Below are 21658 nucleotides of genomic sequence, written 5' to 3' on the forward strand. Positions count from 1 at the left end.
ACAAATTCGTTAACCGTTGTGAAAATATACACTAGGGACGAGGCTAATCAATGGCTTTCCTTAGTAATACTGAAAGGGAACATGTAATTAAAATTGAAATAAACATTCCTGAAATAATATGCTCACTTTCATATTCATATAACGGATTAGGTGTCATAGGCGTCTTTAATTGTTTAATGATATAGGATTATTTTAACTATTGGTATGGACCCCACACAAAAGTCGCCCCCATCGTATTGAATTACCGTTAGGAAGTATTTTGCATTTATCTGATTCTGATTTGTGTCTTTAATGCTCTAAGGATATAAAGCCTACAAATCGGAGAGTTGTAACATTGTAAACTGCGAGGGAAAAGAAGTATACACCCATGCTTGATGGTGGCTGAAATATAACAAAAAGAAATGGTTATTCGATGGTGATTTATTTGATGAGGGTATCATTGTTGTGTTTTTCACCTTAATTTTGCGGTGTTTCGGACACTTTTCATCACTTTTCTGATATGAAAACGATTGTATATTTCTTTTGTTAAATCTACTTTTTAAGTGTACACTTTTTTTTTTTTTATATGTTTATGATATATATTATATTTTATGGTTAATCTCAGAAAGGTCCGACGTCAAGACCGTCAAGACCAAGATAGTATTTCACATATTAATTTCGTTGATTCCGCCATAAAACCTTTTGATCATAATTTATTATTGTTTTTCTATGTAACGAAGCGTCATTGTATGACGTCAACGACAACCGTTTATCGAAATTGCAGAAATTCTGTGCTACAACCCTTTTTGTCCGAGTATAGAAATATAAATTTCATATTACTCAAAATAAGTTAAGGTCCACCCGATTCTTTCATATAACTTAAGTCAATCTGTTACGGCATGACAGATGAACTATAGTAATATGACAGAATTATCTTCTTTTGGGTAGTAAGGTCTGAAGTCCAGGGTGAAACTTCTACGTAAAAACATAATTCATTTCTATACACAATATTAAGTTCCATAAATATGATGGGTCATTGGGTAGCCCTGTTGATAAAGCATGCTTTCGTCTCGACGAAGACCCAGGTTCGATTTCCATATTGGTTAAATGCACGAAAACAATACACTTCCACGACCCATGGGGATATAAGGGACATCTATATTGATCTGTTGTGGTGAGGGGGCTCGAGAGCCTAAATTGTCTGAAGTCAGTACAGAGTTGCTTCCCTTAGGTGTACCAGAATCCTGTTATTGTGGGTTCGAGATATGCCTTAACAATGATTTTCGATGTGTGGAGCACGCCTTGTAACTGCATCTTCTCACTTTCTGAAAAAAATCGGGTCTTCCTTAACTTTGTTTGAGTAGTATATATTTGTTTAGTCATCTGTAACCCCATCCACGAGTATCTCGAAACTCTGATTATCCCAAAGTACTATTCGCTTCTTCCAACTTCGAGATAATCAGAGTTCGATTATAGAAAACTGGACCCTCTGCTGTAGGATCAATCGTTGAAAAATGGTAAACAATTTCGGTCAACCATTTGGGTTGAGAATCATACAGGACATAAAAATACAAACACATACATTTTTAACATTGGTTTATTATATTGCAAATTTTAATGTTTGACCAGACATATCATATAAATTATTTTGACAGATATGACAGTATAAATAAATAATATCTCAAATAGTTTGAGCATACAATACTCTTCATAAAATGTTTCAAAGGCTGACCATTTCGCCTATCACAAAATAAACAAATACTAACATGCACAGGACTAAAACAGAATCATTGCGTGGTTATATTAGCGAAAATCTAAAGCCTTAAGTAGTTTGACGGCTTCGACTCCCGTGGCTCTACTTCGCTTTGCCGGGCGTTTCCCGAGTAGTTTTGTTACAATGACGAAACATGACTATGTGACCTATTGCATATAAGAAGCAAAAGCGAAAAAAATGAGAATTATTTTTGTTTTTCACATTTATGATTTTTTTTTATTTGTTGTTTTATCAAAGATGGAGAAAATATGTCTACCCCAATTTTATTGTGTTACACACTTAGAATTGTACATTACGAAGTTGATCTGGTGTATTTAATGTTTTATCGGTTATTAAGAATGATTATGTTAAAAAAAAGACTAAAATATGAAAAGTGAAATCTAAGTTGAAGTCTACACCAGAACATGCCAATGATACAGACACACCTTGAAAGATAAAATCGTTCATTTATTATTCCTAGTATTATCACATCATTAAACGCTAAGAATTGCACAAGAAATATAACTTGCTTAACTTTGTCATTTTGCCGATATGAGAGTCCCAATCATGAGATCACACGGTTTCACACTATGGTTTCACACGACGGTTTCACACTATTTGAGTTTAAAAAACCCTAGACATGAAACCAAATATTGAAATCAGTAAACAATCTTTGTTCTTAGTCGACATTAACGCAAATAAAAACAGAATAAATAACAACTTTAAACGAAATCAGTTTTGATTTCTATTTCAGATTGATCCCTAAATGTGAAATGCATTGATGTAGATTTCACGACTCCATATTATAGATCTATTACAAAATCTCATAACCCCAGGTGCAAATTTCACACGAAAAAGCTCAGGGCTGGCTCCTCGTTGTCTCCAGTAGCACCTGCACGCTATGGAAATAGCCAATAAAATTCGCGGATGCTTTCGGCCTCTTTCGTTTTTGTGAAATCAAGATCGAAGATGTCTGTTAATTCACGCCGAGATCCGACAGCTATTTAATGACTTTTGGCCACTGTGCTCGGAGCAGGTTTGGGATAAACTCGGCAATGTACACTCAAACATGCAAATAAGAACTGTTTCCGGTTTTTAAAAGATATTATGATAACATAAAAAATTCAATTAACATTTTTTTTCGAAGCAATGAGGAACATAATAGCCTTTACCCATTAGATGGTATTTTGATAGCAATCATTTTCTGTCAGGTCTTATATACCGCCCTGAGGATATTGTTCGAGCACTAAATTCTTAAATCACATTTTCTATTGCGTGGTTTAATTATGTAAGGGATGGAAACACTAAGATAAAGACTGTGATGTTAGAAGCTGGACCCTGAACCTCCCTCGTGTATTAATTTCAAAACAGTCCTCTAACGTCTTACCAAATAAATATTTACCTATCAAAAAGGTAGGTATATTTTCATGCGATAGGTATATTTTCATGTAGCTCTCAAACACATCTGTTACTTTCAGTATAACCTACAAAACAACCTTAGTCGTTTGTCAACGACATACTGTGTTAGAACAACTGCAATTATTCGTTATATATCTAAGAGAAAAAAGGTCGAGAGGATATGGTTACATTATCTAAGACTGTTTTGAAATCAACATGTACCTAAGTGATATATACACGATGATGAAGACATTGAACAGTGCACTATACACGAACCTACAGCACCATAATCGAAATAGACATGATCACCATTGAAATAAACACATGCAGCTTTATACACAGGCGTGGAATGTAATATGCAGTGGACATTATAACAAGAATTACATCTGTACAAAAATCAAGAAATTCATTCAGTCTTTCGGGAATACTGCCATGCACAACCAGAGACTATACTGTTAGCCGCTATTCTATCGCGCTTCGGGCTTCCAGGCGGACATGCGACACCTCATGCTTTGCTCGCAACTTCAATGTACTCTGATTCAAACACTCAACCGTTTCTTTGTTCTGAGTTAAAAGTGAGGCAATGACTATACACTATTGATCTATTACAGCTCGTATTTTGAAAAAAAGTATATATTTTTTCAGAACTTAAGCAGACTAATAGACTAATCAAGAGATGCGGCTTCAGAGCAGGTAACATACAAGGCTGATTTGGGTCGTGGTAACGCTGCTCCATGTCAACAAGAATAGATAAACCATGTTTTAAGGACATTAAAACCGTTTTTGTTTGTTTTAGCTCATTTATGTGATGTTATTAAGTAATAACATATTGAATATGATTAATTTCGATATCTTTAGTGCCGCTTTACAAATTTCGATTAATAAAATAAACACAAAAAATAGCGCAAAACAGCAAAAAAAAAAGATAAAGATTTGCCCAGGGTTACAAATATTTGAAAAAATGACTAAAAAGTTAACTTTACCCAAAACATCGTTTGACTACATAAGTACAATTGACAAAAACACTCAGTTTCTATTTTGAGAAGAAGGGTACTGGCTGTATTATTATGATCTAACGCTCACACCGTTGTTAAAGAGAAGCTTGAGTCTGTCTAGTTGTGCATGGCAACATAAGGTCACACTAACTCATTCAAAATCAACAATTAATCAACCAATGGTCTACATACGTCTCTGAAACAAATACAGCTAATTGTCATGAAGTTGTTCTCTTTATAAAGAGTTGCAAAAATCATCGGTGGGCATATTGTTTATGTCATGTGACAGTTATGCGTGGCCTATTGTCACTCTGGTTAACTGACCGTCATGACGTCGAACCTAATCTTTACGATCGTCTCAAAATACGTAAGGCAATTCGTTCACTCACATACACCACATTTGACGTTAAAATATTTTAAAAAGGACTAATAAGTTGCCAAATAATAACATTGATTCTCGTTGGATGTTTTTTTAAACCTTAAGAAAAGTCATTTGTGAAATTCAAGAGGTCAGTTTAATGACTTTAACTCAAGAATGTTGTCATGTTTTGCCCCCGAACGACAATTAACGACAAAGGTATCTTTTCTAGAACGTTATTTCATGACAAACTACATTCATTTGTTATTGACTGGTCATGGGTACGTCTTATGTGTCCATTACATGGTCAGTATTGTCCATATGGGCATATTTCTGGCAAGGAAGCTGCACGTTCTAGTGAAAAGAATTCAAGCTAAAGAAAAAGTCCTTTGAAAATAATGTTGTAGACTTCAAAGATGGTGTCGACACAGTTGAAGAGTTATGTCCCTTGACACCACACCCGGTTACCTCGACGCCATATTGTGTCCATGTCGTCACTTCCGGTTTCACTGACGTATTTCAGCATTTGCATTTTTCCACTCATCGCTGGCATTCCATTTCGACACAAACGAAATGAAATTAAAAGATGATAGATATAACAGCTAGACACAAAATATTTAACGTGCGTCGTGGCACAAACTTAACGTGGGAACTGATAAGCCTTCTAGTCCAAGTTGGCATGAATTCTCATTTCCTTTTTCGAATTGTATCTCTCGCATTCGTTTCTTTTGCTTCATTCGCCGGTTTTGAAACCAGATTTTCACTTGTGTTTCATTGAGCCCTAACGCTGCCGCTATCTCAATTCTTCTTGCGCGTGTGAGGTATTTATTAAAATGAAATTCTTTCTCCAGCTCTGTTAACTGTTTATTTGTAAAATTGGTACGGCCCGATGCTCCTCCTTGCTGTTGCTGCTGCTGTGATGGTGCTGTGTATCCATACTCGCCAGGTTTCCCAGCTGAAAAAAGAAAAGAACGAGAAAAAAATCAATTCTTTTGATGAATGATACGTCATTCTGTCTGACTGAGAGATACATCATTGGTGACGGGGAAAAGCGATCTGAAAGCGACAACACTCCATGCAAACTGTGACACTTCTATGATGAGTTATTAATTGAATAATGGCACACTAAATGAGCGCTAATTTCCTAATTACTCATTCATCAATTTGGACTTCCTAGAGAGGAGAGCCTAGGCGATATTTATATCACTTTAACGCCTGGTCTTGTGAAAACGACACCACGTCTACGGCCTGGGTGCTGTGATATATTTCAAAATGTACATCTTATTGTCATTATCGCCCTGTAAATTTCCGCCTCGTCACAGACAGCGGTGGTGGATCTAAAGGAAACAGGTTGTTAATTACGAAATTGAAACGAGAGAATTTGCAATAGACAAGATTCCTTCACGGCTGTCAATTACGTCTTAGTGTTCTGTTAATGAAGGCACACATAACAGGCCGAGAAACTGTTACAAATGTGACATCTATTTGTTATACCGTAATGGATGAGTTCGCAAGTCAGTTTCAATGATGCCTTGTCAATATCTGTCACGCGTAGATTTCTCTCTACTAAGCTCTGACGCATGCGCCGTTGTCGATGTCAGATATACACATGTTCATTTCAAAGTCTATCGAACATAATATGTTCACATCCTTTTCTTTCCGAGATAATAATTTTCTTTGGTCAAATATACAAATACTTCCAAATTGAAATGAGTCGTTAAGACATAAATTAATATATGGAAACTACCGAATATCAAACATCTCTCAATGAAACAAGCATTTCCATTACACGCCATGTAATATATATTAAACAGGTTTCTGATTGCAAATTTTTTTTTATTAAATGTGTTTGATCACATTGAAATAGGACTAAAATGAATTTGAAACCATTTTCTAAGCGTTAGATCAAAATGACCATTCATCGCATTACAAGCGCTATTTGTAATGAAATGAACTCAATAGCTATATTAAGATATATTAGTGTATTTGACCTGCAAAATCCTAACCTAACCACATCGTCTCAGTTCAGTGTATAACATAGCAATGGAAATCGTGGAACGGAATTTAGGCCTGGACACACATTCTAGCCCTCTCTAGTGTTATACCAGGGTATCGGCGTGACTGTAAATATTGTTCCTGTTCCCTGATTCTTTGAACTGAAGTGTTTGACAACACCAAGCCATTACATGGATCATTTTGTATGAACTAAATTGAACTAAAGTGTGAACTAAGAGTTAATACGGCCTGCAAACACGGCTGTATCTTCATCGGCAACAGCGGCTCCTAATAAAACGTTATTGCGTAATACATTAACGGTTTTGACGCACAGTTAGTATTCAATAAACTTGTACACTTGTACGCATTCACATAATGTACATATTAGTATCAATAGTCAAATACCATCTTGATATACATAACATAAGAATTTTTTGTAGATTCAGACTAAGAGATTTTTTAACTTCTCAATTACAGAATCTATTATATATATTTTTTTTAAATCATAAGATAATATACGCATACGATATAGAATCCGATATCAGTTTTATTTGTTTTAAAATTATAGTAATTTATGTAGGCGAGGAACTTGAGTAATTTCCTTTACACTCAAAGATTTATCCCGCGAAGGCGCTTATTTGTCATTCTTAACGTCTCGATCAGACAATTTTATTTCAATGACGCAGCCCTGTTTGTAAACATTATGCTTCTTGTGGCTATTACGATGTCATGATAAAACGCCCGTTTTGCATTTTTATACAATTTGATTGAAACGCGTGCCAAATTGTACACGTTAATTTGAGAGTAAATCTGATAGTAAAATCTGTTTAAGGCTGCATGCGTAATCTAATACAGTGTCTATTGTAGTTTAACAGAAATAATGGATGGTTAGCATAACAATATTCAAAACTCAATGTGATACGAATTCAAAGAAAAAAATGAATGGAAAATTCAGGAAAGATGACTCGAACGACGCTTGTTTTATATGACGCCCAATATGCACATTTATGGAATCATATTTAGTTAAGATTCGATATCGCGAAAATTATAATATTATATAAACATTGTCATTGATTCCTATATCAAAAGACAATATTGAAAACCATAATTATAAAATATAAAGGAATGCAATATAGTATCTAAAATAGCAATGTAATATGTAATGTCCTAGAATTACACAGCTTCTGTCCATGCAAAGTTAAACTAAAGTGCAACAATGCCATTCAAAATGAAATTAATCGCCTATGTAGATTAATGTTACACGAGCTTTCAAAGTAAACAGGATAGCTAACTATTAATTTAATAGCAACGCAGGCTCAGCATGATGGATTGACCAGCTTAATAAACAAACCCAAGTGCCAAAGAAATTTAAGCCACAAACGTACGGTATTTCGCTGAGCCTAATATTCGTACATATTAACGCTATTTGAGTTTCACTAAAGGCGATAGCAATACGAACATTAGACACTGAAATTATTTTTTATCAAGTGTTTTCCGGTGGAATGAACATAACAGCAATATTTAGATATATTATAATCATATTCTAACTCAACAAGATATTTTTGTAAATATCAATAAATGAATTATTTACATATGAAACAAATTTTAAATCAGTGATGATTGAAAATTTATGAAGGTTATTTATTAATGCGTTTTCCAATTGAAAATATAGCAAGTATATTGTCCATACTAATTCATAAGAGATTGTTTTAATAGGTTTTGGTTAATAAAAATACCAAAAGTATCATATATTCCATAGTGCTTAATTTATTAATTAATATCCAAATCACAATGTATTAAATACGTATATTTTCTCTGAGTTCTCATCACGACCATCAGGCAACTTTCACAAATAGAATTCGATGCACAGTCAGTCGTTTGAATTAAATAATCTTCTTTCCATGAGATCAAATGGTTTTGTAACAGTATAATCCTGCAGATTTTCATTTCGAAAAATGAAACATTTATTTCGCCTTTTAATGCAGTTTTCCTGTCTTCATTCGGGTGACATTAGAATTCTAACGAGTGCAAATGAACATTTTGTACACCGAGTTAAGCTGTCAGGCTCCGAAAGGGAAGGGCTATCATTTAATTGATCAATTCACTTTAAACCAGTATCATTCATCATGTGCGCGAGTTAAATCGCGAGCTGTAGATGTTAATTCACCACAAGCACGGTAAACACATGCAGTTAGTGAACGTGGAACATTTGTCTTCCGACGCCGATTGCAACTGTTCCAAGACCAACCGTTGTTGCTATCAAAACATATCAATTACACGATCGGCGTAAAAGCGATGGCCGATCTATAATTGTATCTTTGCAATGGACAATTAGGTTTTGGCGGGGACTATGCCAAAAGCCATTGAGACCCATGCAGCGTAATAGAAATGTACAAGGTTTGATTTCAATCGCGCGCGAACAGGTGCCGCTCGTGCTGAAACTGACATGACTCTGTCATGCACGTGCAGAATGACCAAGTCGGATAGAATTGCATTTACCTCCACGAGAATAATGAAATGAAACGACAAGGCGACAAAAAAACCTTAAAGGCTAATGAAGCGAGCAATTTTGCTCTTCTGCTTTCCAGAGTACGATATTCTCGTCAGAATGTAATTAGAAAATAGGATTAATCTACTGACAGTGTTATCAGCTGAAAACAGACTCGTGCTTTTCACATGTCATCAACTCAATGCTATTGAGTCAAAGTGAATTTTTAAACTCCGTTACGTTTTGGTCAGGCCAGACGTAAAATTAACCACACGCGCTTCAAGGGGTACTAGCATTGCCATAGAATATCTCAATCATTCAACCAGTCTAATCCACGACACGAATATAAACCCATCTGAATATTATATTGATATGAATATAATTTCACTTTCAAATTAATCAAAATTTAAATTCACGTAATCGATCGTATTCAAATATGATTAAAGATAAATATTCAAGAGCAATGTAACATTCGAACAACCGTTATGTTAATTGTCAACATCTGGTGACAAGTTTCAATCTCAAGATTTAACAGTTTTGTTCATTTCTGTTGTGTACCTATATTCCCAAATAGGCTTAACAAACCAAAACATCGTGTAAACAAAAGTATGCGGAACATTTGAATCACTTTTAAAACTGTCTTCAAATTTATCAAAAAATCGAAAAAATTCATTTGATGTTTTGCATGTGTCAAAGATCCTAAGTATTGGCGTATACGTCAAAGGTCAATAGAAACATCAAGATATGTACGAGTTCGTTCAAAGTATATCATCTATCATCGATCCACTGATCAATCAATAATGATCATAAGCTTAATTAGTGAGGTTGCATGAAATTATTTTTTGATGTATTGGTGCAATCACACCAAATATTTGGCAGCAAATTGATTCATCATGGTTGATAGATATATTGGTCAGTTACATTTGGCATATGGAATGTTAGTGTTAAATTGTTGACATAACTAGCAAATCATTAATTGCACGTTAGGAATTCTTGGCATATCTACCTCATACCGATTTCATCAGTGTGGGACGAGATAACAGTTTTCGATTTATCCCTGTCAAAATTCACCAATATCATAAAAAAATGTTTAAGGCGATTGACATTTTTTAATGTTCTGACTGATATGTCATATCTCTCCACTAAATAGTTACAAACAAGTGAATACTGATATTAATGCATATTCACACATTTTAATAAACCACTTTGCAATCTGAACATCCTTACTTTGAAAACTAATATTACTTGTTAGCAAACAAAGACGGTTTTGATATACAGTGTGATTCATGTTAAATAAGAGTTACTTAAACAAACAATATGATGACGAAATATTTATACATCCTTTGAATGCTGTAAACGCTTATTATCATACATCGAGGTTAATTCATGCATAGTGTACCGACACCTCAGTTGAATGATAGTTTTGCGTATAACTTACATTTGATATTATCAGTTAGTTCTTCGCAACTATTGATAATCTGAACTCCAATATTAGTGCAACGTATTCCTTCTAAAAAAGTTATGAATTTATAAAAAAAATGATTTATATGTGTTCGAATTTCTGATTGAGGGTATTAACTTCATATTATAGCCTCGAGGTAGATATAGGTTCCAAAAAGTAGTTTTCATAAAGGCTTGTGCATTTTTAGATATCATCAAACGACGTTAAGCTAAGATGCATGCACGTTGCCTGAAGCTGACAATATATGAATTATTTCACGGTTTTGAACCACGATACTATGTTCCATGTCATTTGTATAACCAAACATATAGTGTGAAACCCAACATATATTTTGATATAAACTGTCGCGCAAAAGAAAGAACGACCATACATTTATCAAAATGTTACGTCTCTGAAAACAGTCGCCGAAACATTTCAAACTAAAGTTAACAATGATAGCCGTATCAAATACATCACACTCGAATAACATATCTTCATCTTTGACATCATTAAACATGGGTGTAAACTTTCTTTTGAGTCATCTGCAATTAGTAAAGTCGTTTTAATAACTTGTTTACATATGTTATTATGTTTACTGTGTCTTAAACATTTGTTTTGAATGAACATAAAGACATGTTTGGACGAAAAAAGATGTCTATTTAGCTGTTGGGGTCTAGAATCCGAATGCTAAGGTAATTTTGATAAGTGAAAAGTCTTTGTTAGAAAATAAGGTGCAGATGGACACTTGACTTGCCTTTGCGTGTGTTTGTGACGGATACCACCGAAGGGGCTCATATGCTCACGTTTCCGTGAACACCTGGTGTCATCTATTTGATAGCGATTCAACAACACATGCTTGTGATGAAGTCAGAATGGACTCAAAAGGTATCTTTTGATAATGGTAAGGGGTTTCACGTTTTTAATTATATTTTCTGTTATTTTCAGCAATTTAGTATAATTTTTGTACAATAAAAAATTGTGATGATCATGACTAACCATATTCATGCTAAATAATAAAACACAACTCAAACAAAGTGCGCGATAGATAAACACATTCTCCAAGGGGCTTTTAACTGGAAAGGTTTAAACACATTTAATGATTACATACACTCGCTTCGTTTGCAGTTCATACGCGATATACACTGAGCGTATATTTCACAAAGTCAGGCCAAACGATGGCCTCTTTCTATAAAACAATATGATTTACAGCAGTTAATCCTCATGTCATAAGGTAAATCTTTTCCCATCACATTTGACAGTAGTCGTCATGAATGTAACATGTTGAGTCATTTTGCTCAGGTCATGTGACGATCGATGTCGTAAAGTATGTTCGATTAACGACATGGGCGTCGTACGACTCACTTCCGGTCCTTGAGTTCCGCAGGGTGTGATGTGCGGTACTTGTTGACACTGTAGCGTCTTACAGTTTTATGTAGCATTTATTATACTTGCCACAGGCTTCTAAATCTGCAATAATGCGAATTTGGAAATTATTTATGACCTTGCATTGAAAAGAAGAAGATTTAGGGATTATTTGATCTCTTCGAGCAAGAAGAGAAGATCAAAGACACGACCTGACTATAGTTCGTCACGAATTCCTATGTTTTATCGGTTTTATTCATGTTCGACACTTTACGACGCGTCTGCTGAAGGTATTAGTCATCGCTGTGGTCTGATGACATGATATATTTCACCGTAATATACCCTCCCATGCAGTGCGGAATGTTGTTAAAAATATACCATTTAACTACCGCCTGTATTTGCGTGTTTTAAATACGGTCTCAATTTAAACGGATAATTAAGCCTTTCATTTTTAACTTTTCTTTACTGTTTCACTGCAACATAAGTTAATTTTTGTTTTTACTCGTTTAAATGAATAATTTTTGAGAGATAAAAAAGTAATAACATATTTATATCATTTCTTTGATGTTTGTAAAAGATACGATTGCTAATATCAAAAGCTGTCTTTCCTAAATTAAATTTCCATGCATGTTCAAAAAATTACAACCTCTTACAAATACCGACATTGAAATCGATTATGCTCATTAAGTACGTTTTCATATACGTGCTTAAGTAAAATGCAAATGTGTTCGTGTGTTTTATGTTATATATAAATTGACATCAAGCAACGTGAAATTGACCATCCTTCCACCAGCAGTGATGGCGGTCGGGATCAAAGACTTTGTGAAACTGACACCTGCGCTATACTAGCAACACATGATCAATATATATTAGACACGTAGAGTAAATCTCCAGGGCAACATAAGATCCCCCATTTAAAAGATTACATGCAAATGAAGCAGCGGAGAAAAAGGTTCCCTCCCTAGACGCCTGTCATCTCCCAATGTTATTAGTCAATTGATGAGGTTCTTCTTATTTTGGACCATGTGTCCAGATCTGCGTGCAAGGCGCACACATATGTTAGGCACATACGACGTCGTGGGACATAGTGACGTCATCACTGACCGGTTTAACAAATGAAATTGGTTAATTAATAAGCGCGTATTGTTTTACGCCGCTTTTAGCAATATTCGAGCAAAATCCCGACGGGGGCAGTAGGTCAAGAGAGTATTATTATTGTTGTTGTTATTATTGTTATTGTATACGGATTTAAATACGAAATGAAACAAATTGGGTTTTGGTGATTATTATATCATCATGTTTGTCGTCGTCGTCGTCATCATCATCATCATCTTTGTTATTATTTCCACCATTCAAACATATTACCTGAAATTCTAAACATATTAATATCATAGTCATTATGATTACGGTAACTATTGTTATCATGAATACTATCATTTCAAGTCATTGCATAAATATTTACACACTTGATTCCGTTATCAGAATTGTTTGCCAATATTACCATTATATGAATGCAAATGTTGATTTGAAAATCACAATTACCATTAACATCATTTTCAGTTACTATTATTATTGATAATGTTCATTATTGGTGTAAGAATACATACTTTGAATAGATATTACACTATAAGGTCGCTCTTGGGAAGAGTGCAAATACTTATGTACTTAGAACACCTACAATGTCATCATCATCATCATCATCATCATCATCATCATCATCTCTTGTCCTACTGACGAAATACATCTGTAATTTCTTTCTCACGATCATCTGAGTGAATCAAGCCGACGTGTGCATCGATTACAGGGAAACAGCGCATGCGTACTCAATACAATGGACGCCATCTGACGTCAAAATTGAACAACTCGTAAATGAATATCGTTAGTGACTGACTCGGGCCATCACGGCACCCGCCTCAACGCGGAACAAGAAAAGAGGGACGCGTCCCTGTCAGCAGGTTATTTGAAATCGCAATACCCCACCCATAGTCAACGTGGCAATATGGAAGCCAGCGTCAGTAGACGGCGTTACAATATGGTGTACGTAACCCTCGCGCTTTCCCCCCTCTCAGGCACCCGCACGTGGCCCAATATTAAACACATGTTATCGCTCGCAGTGTGAAAAACAAACGCTATAAATGTTGAGAATGATCGATGTACGGTCCCCATGCATTCGCTAACTCACCATTGTGAATGTGACGGGATTTGACGAGGTAAGAAAGCCTATTGTGCGCGGTGTTTTCACGGCGTTTTATATATCCCAAGATGGGGGGAGGGTGGGGGGAGGAATCCACTCAACTTGCAATTGCCACTCACTGATTGCCTGTCAGCGGCCTGGCACATTGTTTAATTACACTGTGTTAGGTAATGAATATCATTATGCAACAATTTCACACGTTTCCCTGCTTGACAGGGTAAACCGAATGTCCCTTTTACCCTAACTGATAATAACATGGCTATGAGTGCGTATGGGGTTGTAAGCGTCAGTACCCGTGACTGTGCTTAGTGTTATTTACACGCATACATTTCATCTCGAAATCGACACATGCACATATTCAACACAGTCTCTCCTACTTAAAAATAATACGCTCTAATAATTCATGAACATGACCAAAAATCAGAATACATCATCAACTAACAAAAAGAGAAATGATCGTATTTCCGAAAACAGTAATATCGACAGCCAAAGAGCTCGATTTCAAATTAGTCAACTCCCAAAACGCTTTGTTTATTTTTTAACCAATTTAATGCAGCATGAAGCCATATTCCAGCCTCAGACACGATGTAATATATATAGTTTTAAATACAGTTGTGGTCAAGATCCACCATGAGAGGGACACTCGAGGCTGCATCATTTAAACATCTCGCTATTTCTTTGTCTGCCGAGAAAACAAGCAAGACTCCGTTTTATTTTCTCACTGACACTTCAATAATTATTTCCAGTGTTCACGGATGATGAATGTGCTTCGGTTACAGACTTGGCTTGTGCTAATCTGTTATACTGGGTTTGTGTGTGACCAGCGCGCACGTGTGGGGAGGATGATAAATGATGGAGTATCGCACTTAACGGGTAGCCGTCAGCTCATTCAGGAAAGCTCGGGCGTGCTCGCTACGCTCGGATGAGAGTCGTGGAAAGTGGAGCTATCATTGCAGCAAAATAAGGGACTGGATTTGGTTGATTTCCATGGAGAATAAACATCAATATTTGGAGAAAAGATAGCAGGAAATGTTATAAAAAATGGAGCTTCCTCTTCGTTTGTACGGAAGTTCGTTTTATAAGAGGTGTAAAAGAACGTTTGTAGCAATTACCATTAAAATCTTGGGGGACTTCGGAGACATATGCTCGCTAGTCATTGTGAAAATGAAATATTATGTATATTGGAAGTTAGTCGCTTATTTGTATCAATGTCGATTGTTAAACAGCAAGACACTAAAGCCAATATTCAATTTTAACAATATCTATTAAAACCTGACTGGAACTGAATAGAAATACGATACATGACTGAGGAGTTGAGCTTGAATGTCGGTTTGAAACATACACGAACATCACTTTGGAACCTAATTCCTTATATTTGAGAAGATGGTAATGAAAAGAGTACGTTCTGTTTATGCAAGTCCGTACGTTTTGCTGAGACAGTTTCGGGCTTTCCTCCCACATCAAACAGGCATTCCGTGATGTATATGAAGGGTTTTCAAAGTACCTCTAACCAAACTCACTCACTCTAAATATCAGTGACAGAAGTAATATCCTCATTGCCGGGCAAAAAAGTATACCCTTGAAAATGGGATTTGACCAAAAATTATAAACGTTATCAAAATATTACAAGGCTGAAAACAGTGTACACTTGAGGCCCAAAACATAATATAGATTACCGTATCAAATACATCCCCATTATTTCTTAAATGTTTCATTTTTAACCATTATCACTGACTGACTGAGTATGGTTTTACGCCGCTTTTAGCAATATTCCAGCAATATCACGGCGGGGGACACCAGAAATGGGCTTCACACATTGTACCCATGTCGGGAATCGAACCCGGGTCTTCGGCGTGACGAGCGAACGCTTTAACCACTAGGCTACCCGACCGCCCCTTAACCATTATCAAACAAGGATGTACACATTATCTTTGTCTGGTAGTTTGTGTACAGACAATTCGTGACAAACGAGCTAATGATGTGTCTTGACGTGGACAGCTCTGGGTGGAAATGCTTACCTTTCTGAGACAAGAAAATAAAAAAACGACAAAACCCTTTCCATATTCATAAGAAATCTCTTCCCAAAATAGAGTCGATTGTACGATTCCGACTATATCATGAGCATGTGTTTATGAATCACGGTATGGTGACTCCCGGTATAAAAAGTTATACCATCGCATTCCAGCATGTATCGCATGATATGTACATCTCCATGTAACTTAACACTGTCCATCACACGGTTTGAGCGGAATAATAATAACCCATGAGGTTGGTAATATATGCATTGGATGTACATTACCCCCATGGACACACCTCACGTAATAACTCCTTTCACAAAGGACTGTGTGAGTGAATATGGTTTTACACCGCTTTTAGCAATATTCCAGCAAAATCACGGCGGGGGAAACCAGAAATGGGCTTCACACATTGTACCCATGTCGGAAATCGAACCTGGGTCTTCGGCGTGACGAGCGAACGCTTAAGCCACTAGGCTACCCGACCGCCTCTGCAAAGGACTGTGTATTACGATTATGAAAGGGTGTGAAAGTTGATCTTTGCCGAGATAACGATGAATTAATATTAACTGACCACAATGCCCAATATCCTTTATATGACCAAACTGGGGCGGTTGGGTAGCCTGGTGGTTAAAGCGTTCGCTCGTCACGCCGAAGACGCTGGAATATTGCTAAAAGCGGCGTAAAACCATACTCACTCACTCACTCACTATGACCAAACTGGCCAATACCCTTTACCTGTTAATAAACATAACGACAGAAAATAGGTCGTCAGAGTGTCAAACGTAAAGTCATTCCTTAATATATATGACAGGACCAAAGTTCACAGAAAAGGGTAAAGGCTTCACAGAAAAGGGTAAAGGCTTCACAGAATCATTTGCTCCCAAATCTGATAAATTTGTAATGTCATTCACAGATCTGTCTAAATATCGGGAAATTGTCAAATATGTCATGTTTGATTACTTCCCCAAAGTTCACATCAAATCCCGCGTACAGTAATTCCGTAATACTTAAAATAATCATTAAATATTATCACCAAGGTGTTTTCCCCACAAGAACATATTCCCTTAAACGCCTAGCGTTTTATACAAGCCAATCACTACAGAGTGCCATCCTATGTTATCGATGCTATAACAGACAGATATTGAACGCAAGGGCACATATTTCAAACTTGCACAACTTCTTGAGATCGTCATGATCTATTCTTCTCCCATAACACAGGCTAAAGCACCTGTCATCGGTCGGTGTTGCGCAGTTTTAACAAGTAAATACTCTTCGTGAAACCACGAGTATATTATTCTACTATCTATATCAATAATCATCTATCTCACCTGACGGTTTTGTGGGTAATTGTAACGAAATCTGTTTGCAAAGTGTATCCAAAATGTCAGCGGTGATGGATCTATATAACAATAGTAGCGAAGCGTTCGCCACGACATGAGGACGGATTACCAAAAGGGTTCCATTCAGTTCTGTAGCAGAGCACAAACATATTAAATAGCTGCCTGACAGGAGGGTTAATCACCATACTGCCTTCATGTCTATAACAACCACTTCGATTCCCATTTTCCTACGGTCCTAGCAACACCGCTTATGGCGTTCGATAGTCGATCAGCTTATCCGCCCAGTTACAGAAAGGCAAGCCGTCTCTGAGAGATGTATGATTTCGCATTGCTTTCGTTATTTGTCATAACACAAATGGATGCGTGTAGTTATACACATGATATGGATCATTGGGGCAGATTTTTCTTCGTTTTTATTATATCCTTCAAGAAATGGATCGGCTCTTGTGTGGACGATTGTACAGTGTTTTGTAGTCTGTGCAGCTGATCTTGCGAGACCTAAGGAATCTACGCCATTTTAACAAATGTGAATCTGTAATGGGGAGATTGGAGTCATAAACCAGCTCCATAACTTGTACACAAATGGGATTCGAACTCAACCCTACGACTAACGAACCGCCCAGTTGACGAACCACTGAAGCGTAAAGTATTAGTCTAGTTTGACGGTTGGTTTGTATTATCGCATCGATGGGATAGAGATAAAAGCAGGTAAACACGAATCCAAACACACATAAAACGCTATCAGCGAACATCAAATATATGTCAAATTGAAACTGATTTACATTCCGCTTACAATGCCCATTAACATACATTAACATCGACTGACCTATTTACATACTCATGTACATTTCAGGGTGAAATAGGCTTCATACAGCTGACAAGATGACAGGTAACATGTCATTACTGAAATGTGCTGTTCCATGCACCTGCAGATAGACAGGGCAGTTCAAAGCCAGCGATGCCTAATCAAGATCGAGCGAATGTGAAAATACATCTGAGGATTCTCTCTTAGGTTGTTAACACGACTTTGAAGATCATACTGCTTCTAAACCAACGGGCACCTAACAAGTCTTTCTACCCTTTCCGCCAATCGCATCCCTTCCCATCCAGGCTTGTTTCGGGAAGACGGATTAGGTAGTTTTGCTATGACGCTTACATGAGAGGAAGGCCTTCGTTACATGGCCGAGCAATCTGCGAGAGAGAGCGAACAGGGAATGACCTTTCCTTAAGAGTTAGAACAAACAGTAGTTATGTCTGACGACAAAACAGCCAATTTCGGTCAGGTCGAACTTTCTAGGTTTCATTTGGATACTTTGATGACGTTTTAATTCGAAATAGAAAATGAAATGTCAACTTCGATTATGTCGAACTTCGGAAAGGTCGAACTGTATTGCTTCATTTGGATACTTTAGTGACGTTTTAAGTCGAAATAAAAAATGAAACGTCAACTTCGATTGGATAGGTCGAACTTTATGGTTTCATTTGGATACTATCATGACGTTAATTCGAGAAAAAAAAAAGTTCAATGATGTCGAACTTCGGGTAGGTCGAACTTTATGGGAGAATCTTAACATTAGACATATAAAAATGAAGCCAACTTCGGTTATATCGAACCTCCAGTTTCAATTGGTTTGATGACTTAGGTCAATTAAAGCTGCTTGTTCGTGTGACAGATGATGCAATCGCCATGGAAACAAATGAAGAGTTCAAGTATAATCAAGGATGCAGTGAAGCATATATTGTTGTGTCAGTCCCGCTCCCTTTATGTATCTATGGGTACCTTGATAGCATACTTAATATGACGAATCTCAGGATTGTAACCTTATATCTCCACGGCTTCCATCTCGTCTACCTTGTAATCCGATACCATTCTCAATGGGTAGGTAAACTGGATTGCAAAAGTAGTTCAGTAAACTACGTTTAAAACAAACACGCTTATAACGAACTGACCAATAAAACGAATTTTAACGATTTTTTAGTACCGGCCATTTGTTGTATATAAGATGTATATATGCTTATAACGAACTACGGTTATTACGAACTAAAATTAGTGGTCCCTTTGCATTCGTTATAACCGTAGTCTACTGTACACAAATTCGATTTTATCAAAACATTACAAACGTTACTTGACCGAAAACAATCTCCGACACAATACAAACTTAAGGCCCAAAACACAACAATGATACCCGTATCAGATGTATCATTGTACAGTAAACTACGGTTATAACGAACACGCTTATAACGAACTGACGGATATAACGAACTAACTTTTTAGTCCCGACTATTTGCTGTAGTTATGGTGTATATATTCTTATAACGAATTACGGTTATAACGAACTAAAATTAGTAGTCCCTTTGAGTTCGTTATAACCGTAGTTTACTGTATAACCGTGCCTTGTTTGTTTCAGTTTTAGCTATTATCAAACATGGGAGTGTACTTCCTTTTACCCAGCAGTTTAGGTATATGAGTATATATCACCAAAAGCATACATGTAAGGTAAGCTACAAATATAACATTAGACGTCAACGGATTAGACTAGACGTCAACATTAGACGTCAATCTGGATCATCTGCTGACACTGAATCAATTGGAACAGACAATATAGAGGTTAAAAATATATGAATGGATCACTGAAAATCGGTGATGACACCAGGTGTTCGTGAAAAGGGTAAGCATGTCAGGACAATGTAAAGGGATATGAATGGAGTCTACCTTTGGCTGTAGTTTTAGCTTCAAGCTACGGTGATTGTATCTAGAGAATTAAGCGCATTGTGGAGGTGCCTTGGGATGTATATTTGGTACAGGTAGTCAGCCAGTGATCATTGATCTCTCACTCAAGCGTTGTTTAATCTTAAGCAAGGCTTACGTTTTCTTAGCTGTGTTCTTTTATACATAATCATAATTGGCAGTTATTACACCGGTGACGCGTGTAGAAAGGTAGTTCCATTGTGACATTTTCAATTTAAGTTTTCTAGCCCTTGGGTATCGCTCGATGACTTCCTGTAAGCAAACTGTCGACGTCTTGTGGAAATCACACAGGCTGCATCAGCAACCACAGTGATGAAACCGGTATAATATTACAAAAGGAAACACTTTAGTAGAGGATGTAGAACTATTTTATCCTATTATACCCATCTCCGTCTCTACAAACGCAGGACAACAGAATACAATCCTTCATCCTTAAATAACTTGATGATCACATGCTTTCCCTACATACCCTACAGCAGAACAAATACAACTGATGCCATTCCACATTGATTTCTGTCCAAAAGGACCAATTTTCTACACTTTACATCTTTAAATGCATTCAAACATGTGCATCAACCTCAATATTTAGCCATACTGTTCCCTGTGGGCGCTTGTTTCAAGACCTGGATACACGTTAATGTTGTTAAGTCTCGTTAAATTTCGCGACACCTCATTTCAACCAAACCCCTTGACACTGGAGGGTAATCTGCTCTCCCCATAAACTGTACCACTTGGTACCCAGCGACCGCCCAAGGCTCTTAAAGGGCCTAAGGCTGGGCTCTTGGGAAGAAGCATGGTTAAAGAGGCAAGTATTAAACGATATTTTTATTACCAATGTGCTTTGATCTTTGACATGAGATATGTGTTTCTGTCTCTCAAAGCATCAACCCAACGTCAGAAAGATGGTGCCTGTCAATGTTTGCTATTTTTTTAACGAAAGATGTATTTCTGCGTGAGTTTGTGTGTGAAGGAACTTGATAACAGGCATATGACCAAATTATGAGCTTGTTTGCTTTGTTGTTTTTTGTGTGAAAAAAGGTAACAAAAGGGACGATGTGACGTAAAGTTTTTTGTTTTTTTTAATTTTTTATAATTAGTTTCTGATTTGGTATAATGATCTTGAATCATACTTGCATGTCATAAGTGTCATATATAGAATTACAAAGTTGTAAATTTTGAGTTGTGACAACAGAGAAACCAACATACTCATCCTAATACTAATAGAGCACACGGGTAGCCCAGTCATCTAAGGCGCCACGATTCGCTGTGCAGAGTTGCGTCCCTTTGGCACACCAGAAACCTATGGTTGTGGGTCCAAACCCCGTTCTCCCCGATTATGTTTCTAGGTTTGTCAGCACCATACCCGTGCTCGTGGTTTCACCAAAGTGGTAAACGTCTGAGACCTGCATCACTTCGGGCTTTCCTCCCACATTAAGCTGACACGCCGTGATATATCAGAATACTGTTATAAGCGGCGTTATACCCAACACACGTACTCACTAATACTGATATCTTGCATTTTACCGAACACTTACGTTTTTATGCAAATGGTGTTAGTGGCGGGCTCTACCGGTAGAGCAGGACATAC

At 36.7% G+C, this 21658-nt stretch overlaps 1 protein-coding gene across 2 annotated transcripts in view; it reads right to left on the bottom strand.

Annotated features, from left to right (window-relative positions):
* Nucleotides 1-1582: 1582 nt before the first annotated feature.
* The window catches only part of LOC139463911 (homeobox protein Hox-B1-like), a 41357-nt gene continuing 21281 nt past the window's right edge, over nucleotides 1583-21658 (bottom strand). For both annotated transcript variants that reach the window (XM_071245333.1, XM_071245332.1), the window contains exon 3: nucleotides 1583-5438. In XM_071245333.1, coding sequence (XP_071101434.1) covers nucleotides 5101-5438 — 338 coding nt within the window. In that variant the 3' untranslated portion in view covers nucleotides 1583-5100. The remainder of the gene's footprint in view (nucleotides 5439-21658) is intronic.

Source organism: Haliotis cracherodii, unplaced genomic scaffold (genome assembly GCF_022045235.1).
Source record: "Haliotis cracherodii isolate W230 unplaced genomic scaffold, xgHalCrac1.p SCAF_16, whole genome shotgun sequence".
NCBI classification, from domain to species: domain Eukaryota; kingdom Metazoa; phylum Mollusca; class Gastropoda; order Lepetellida; family Haliotidae; genus Haliotis; species Haliotis cracherodii.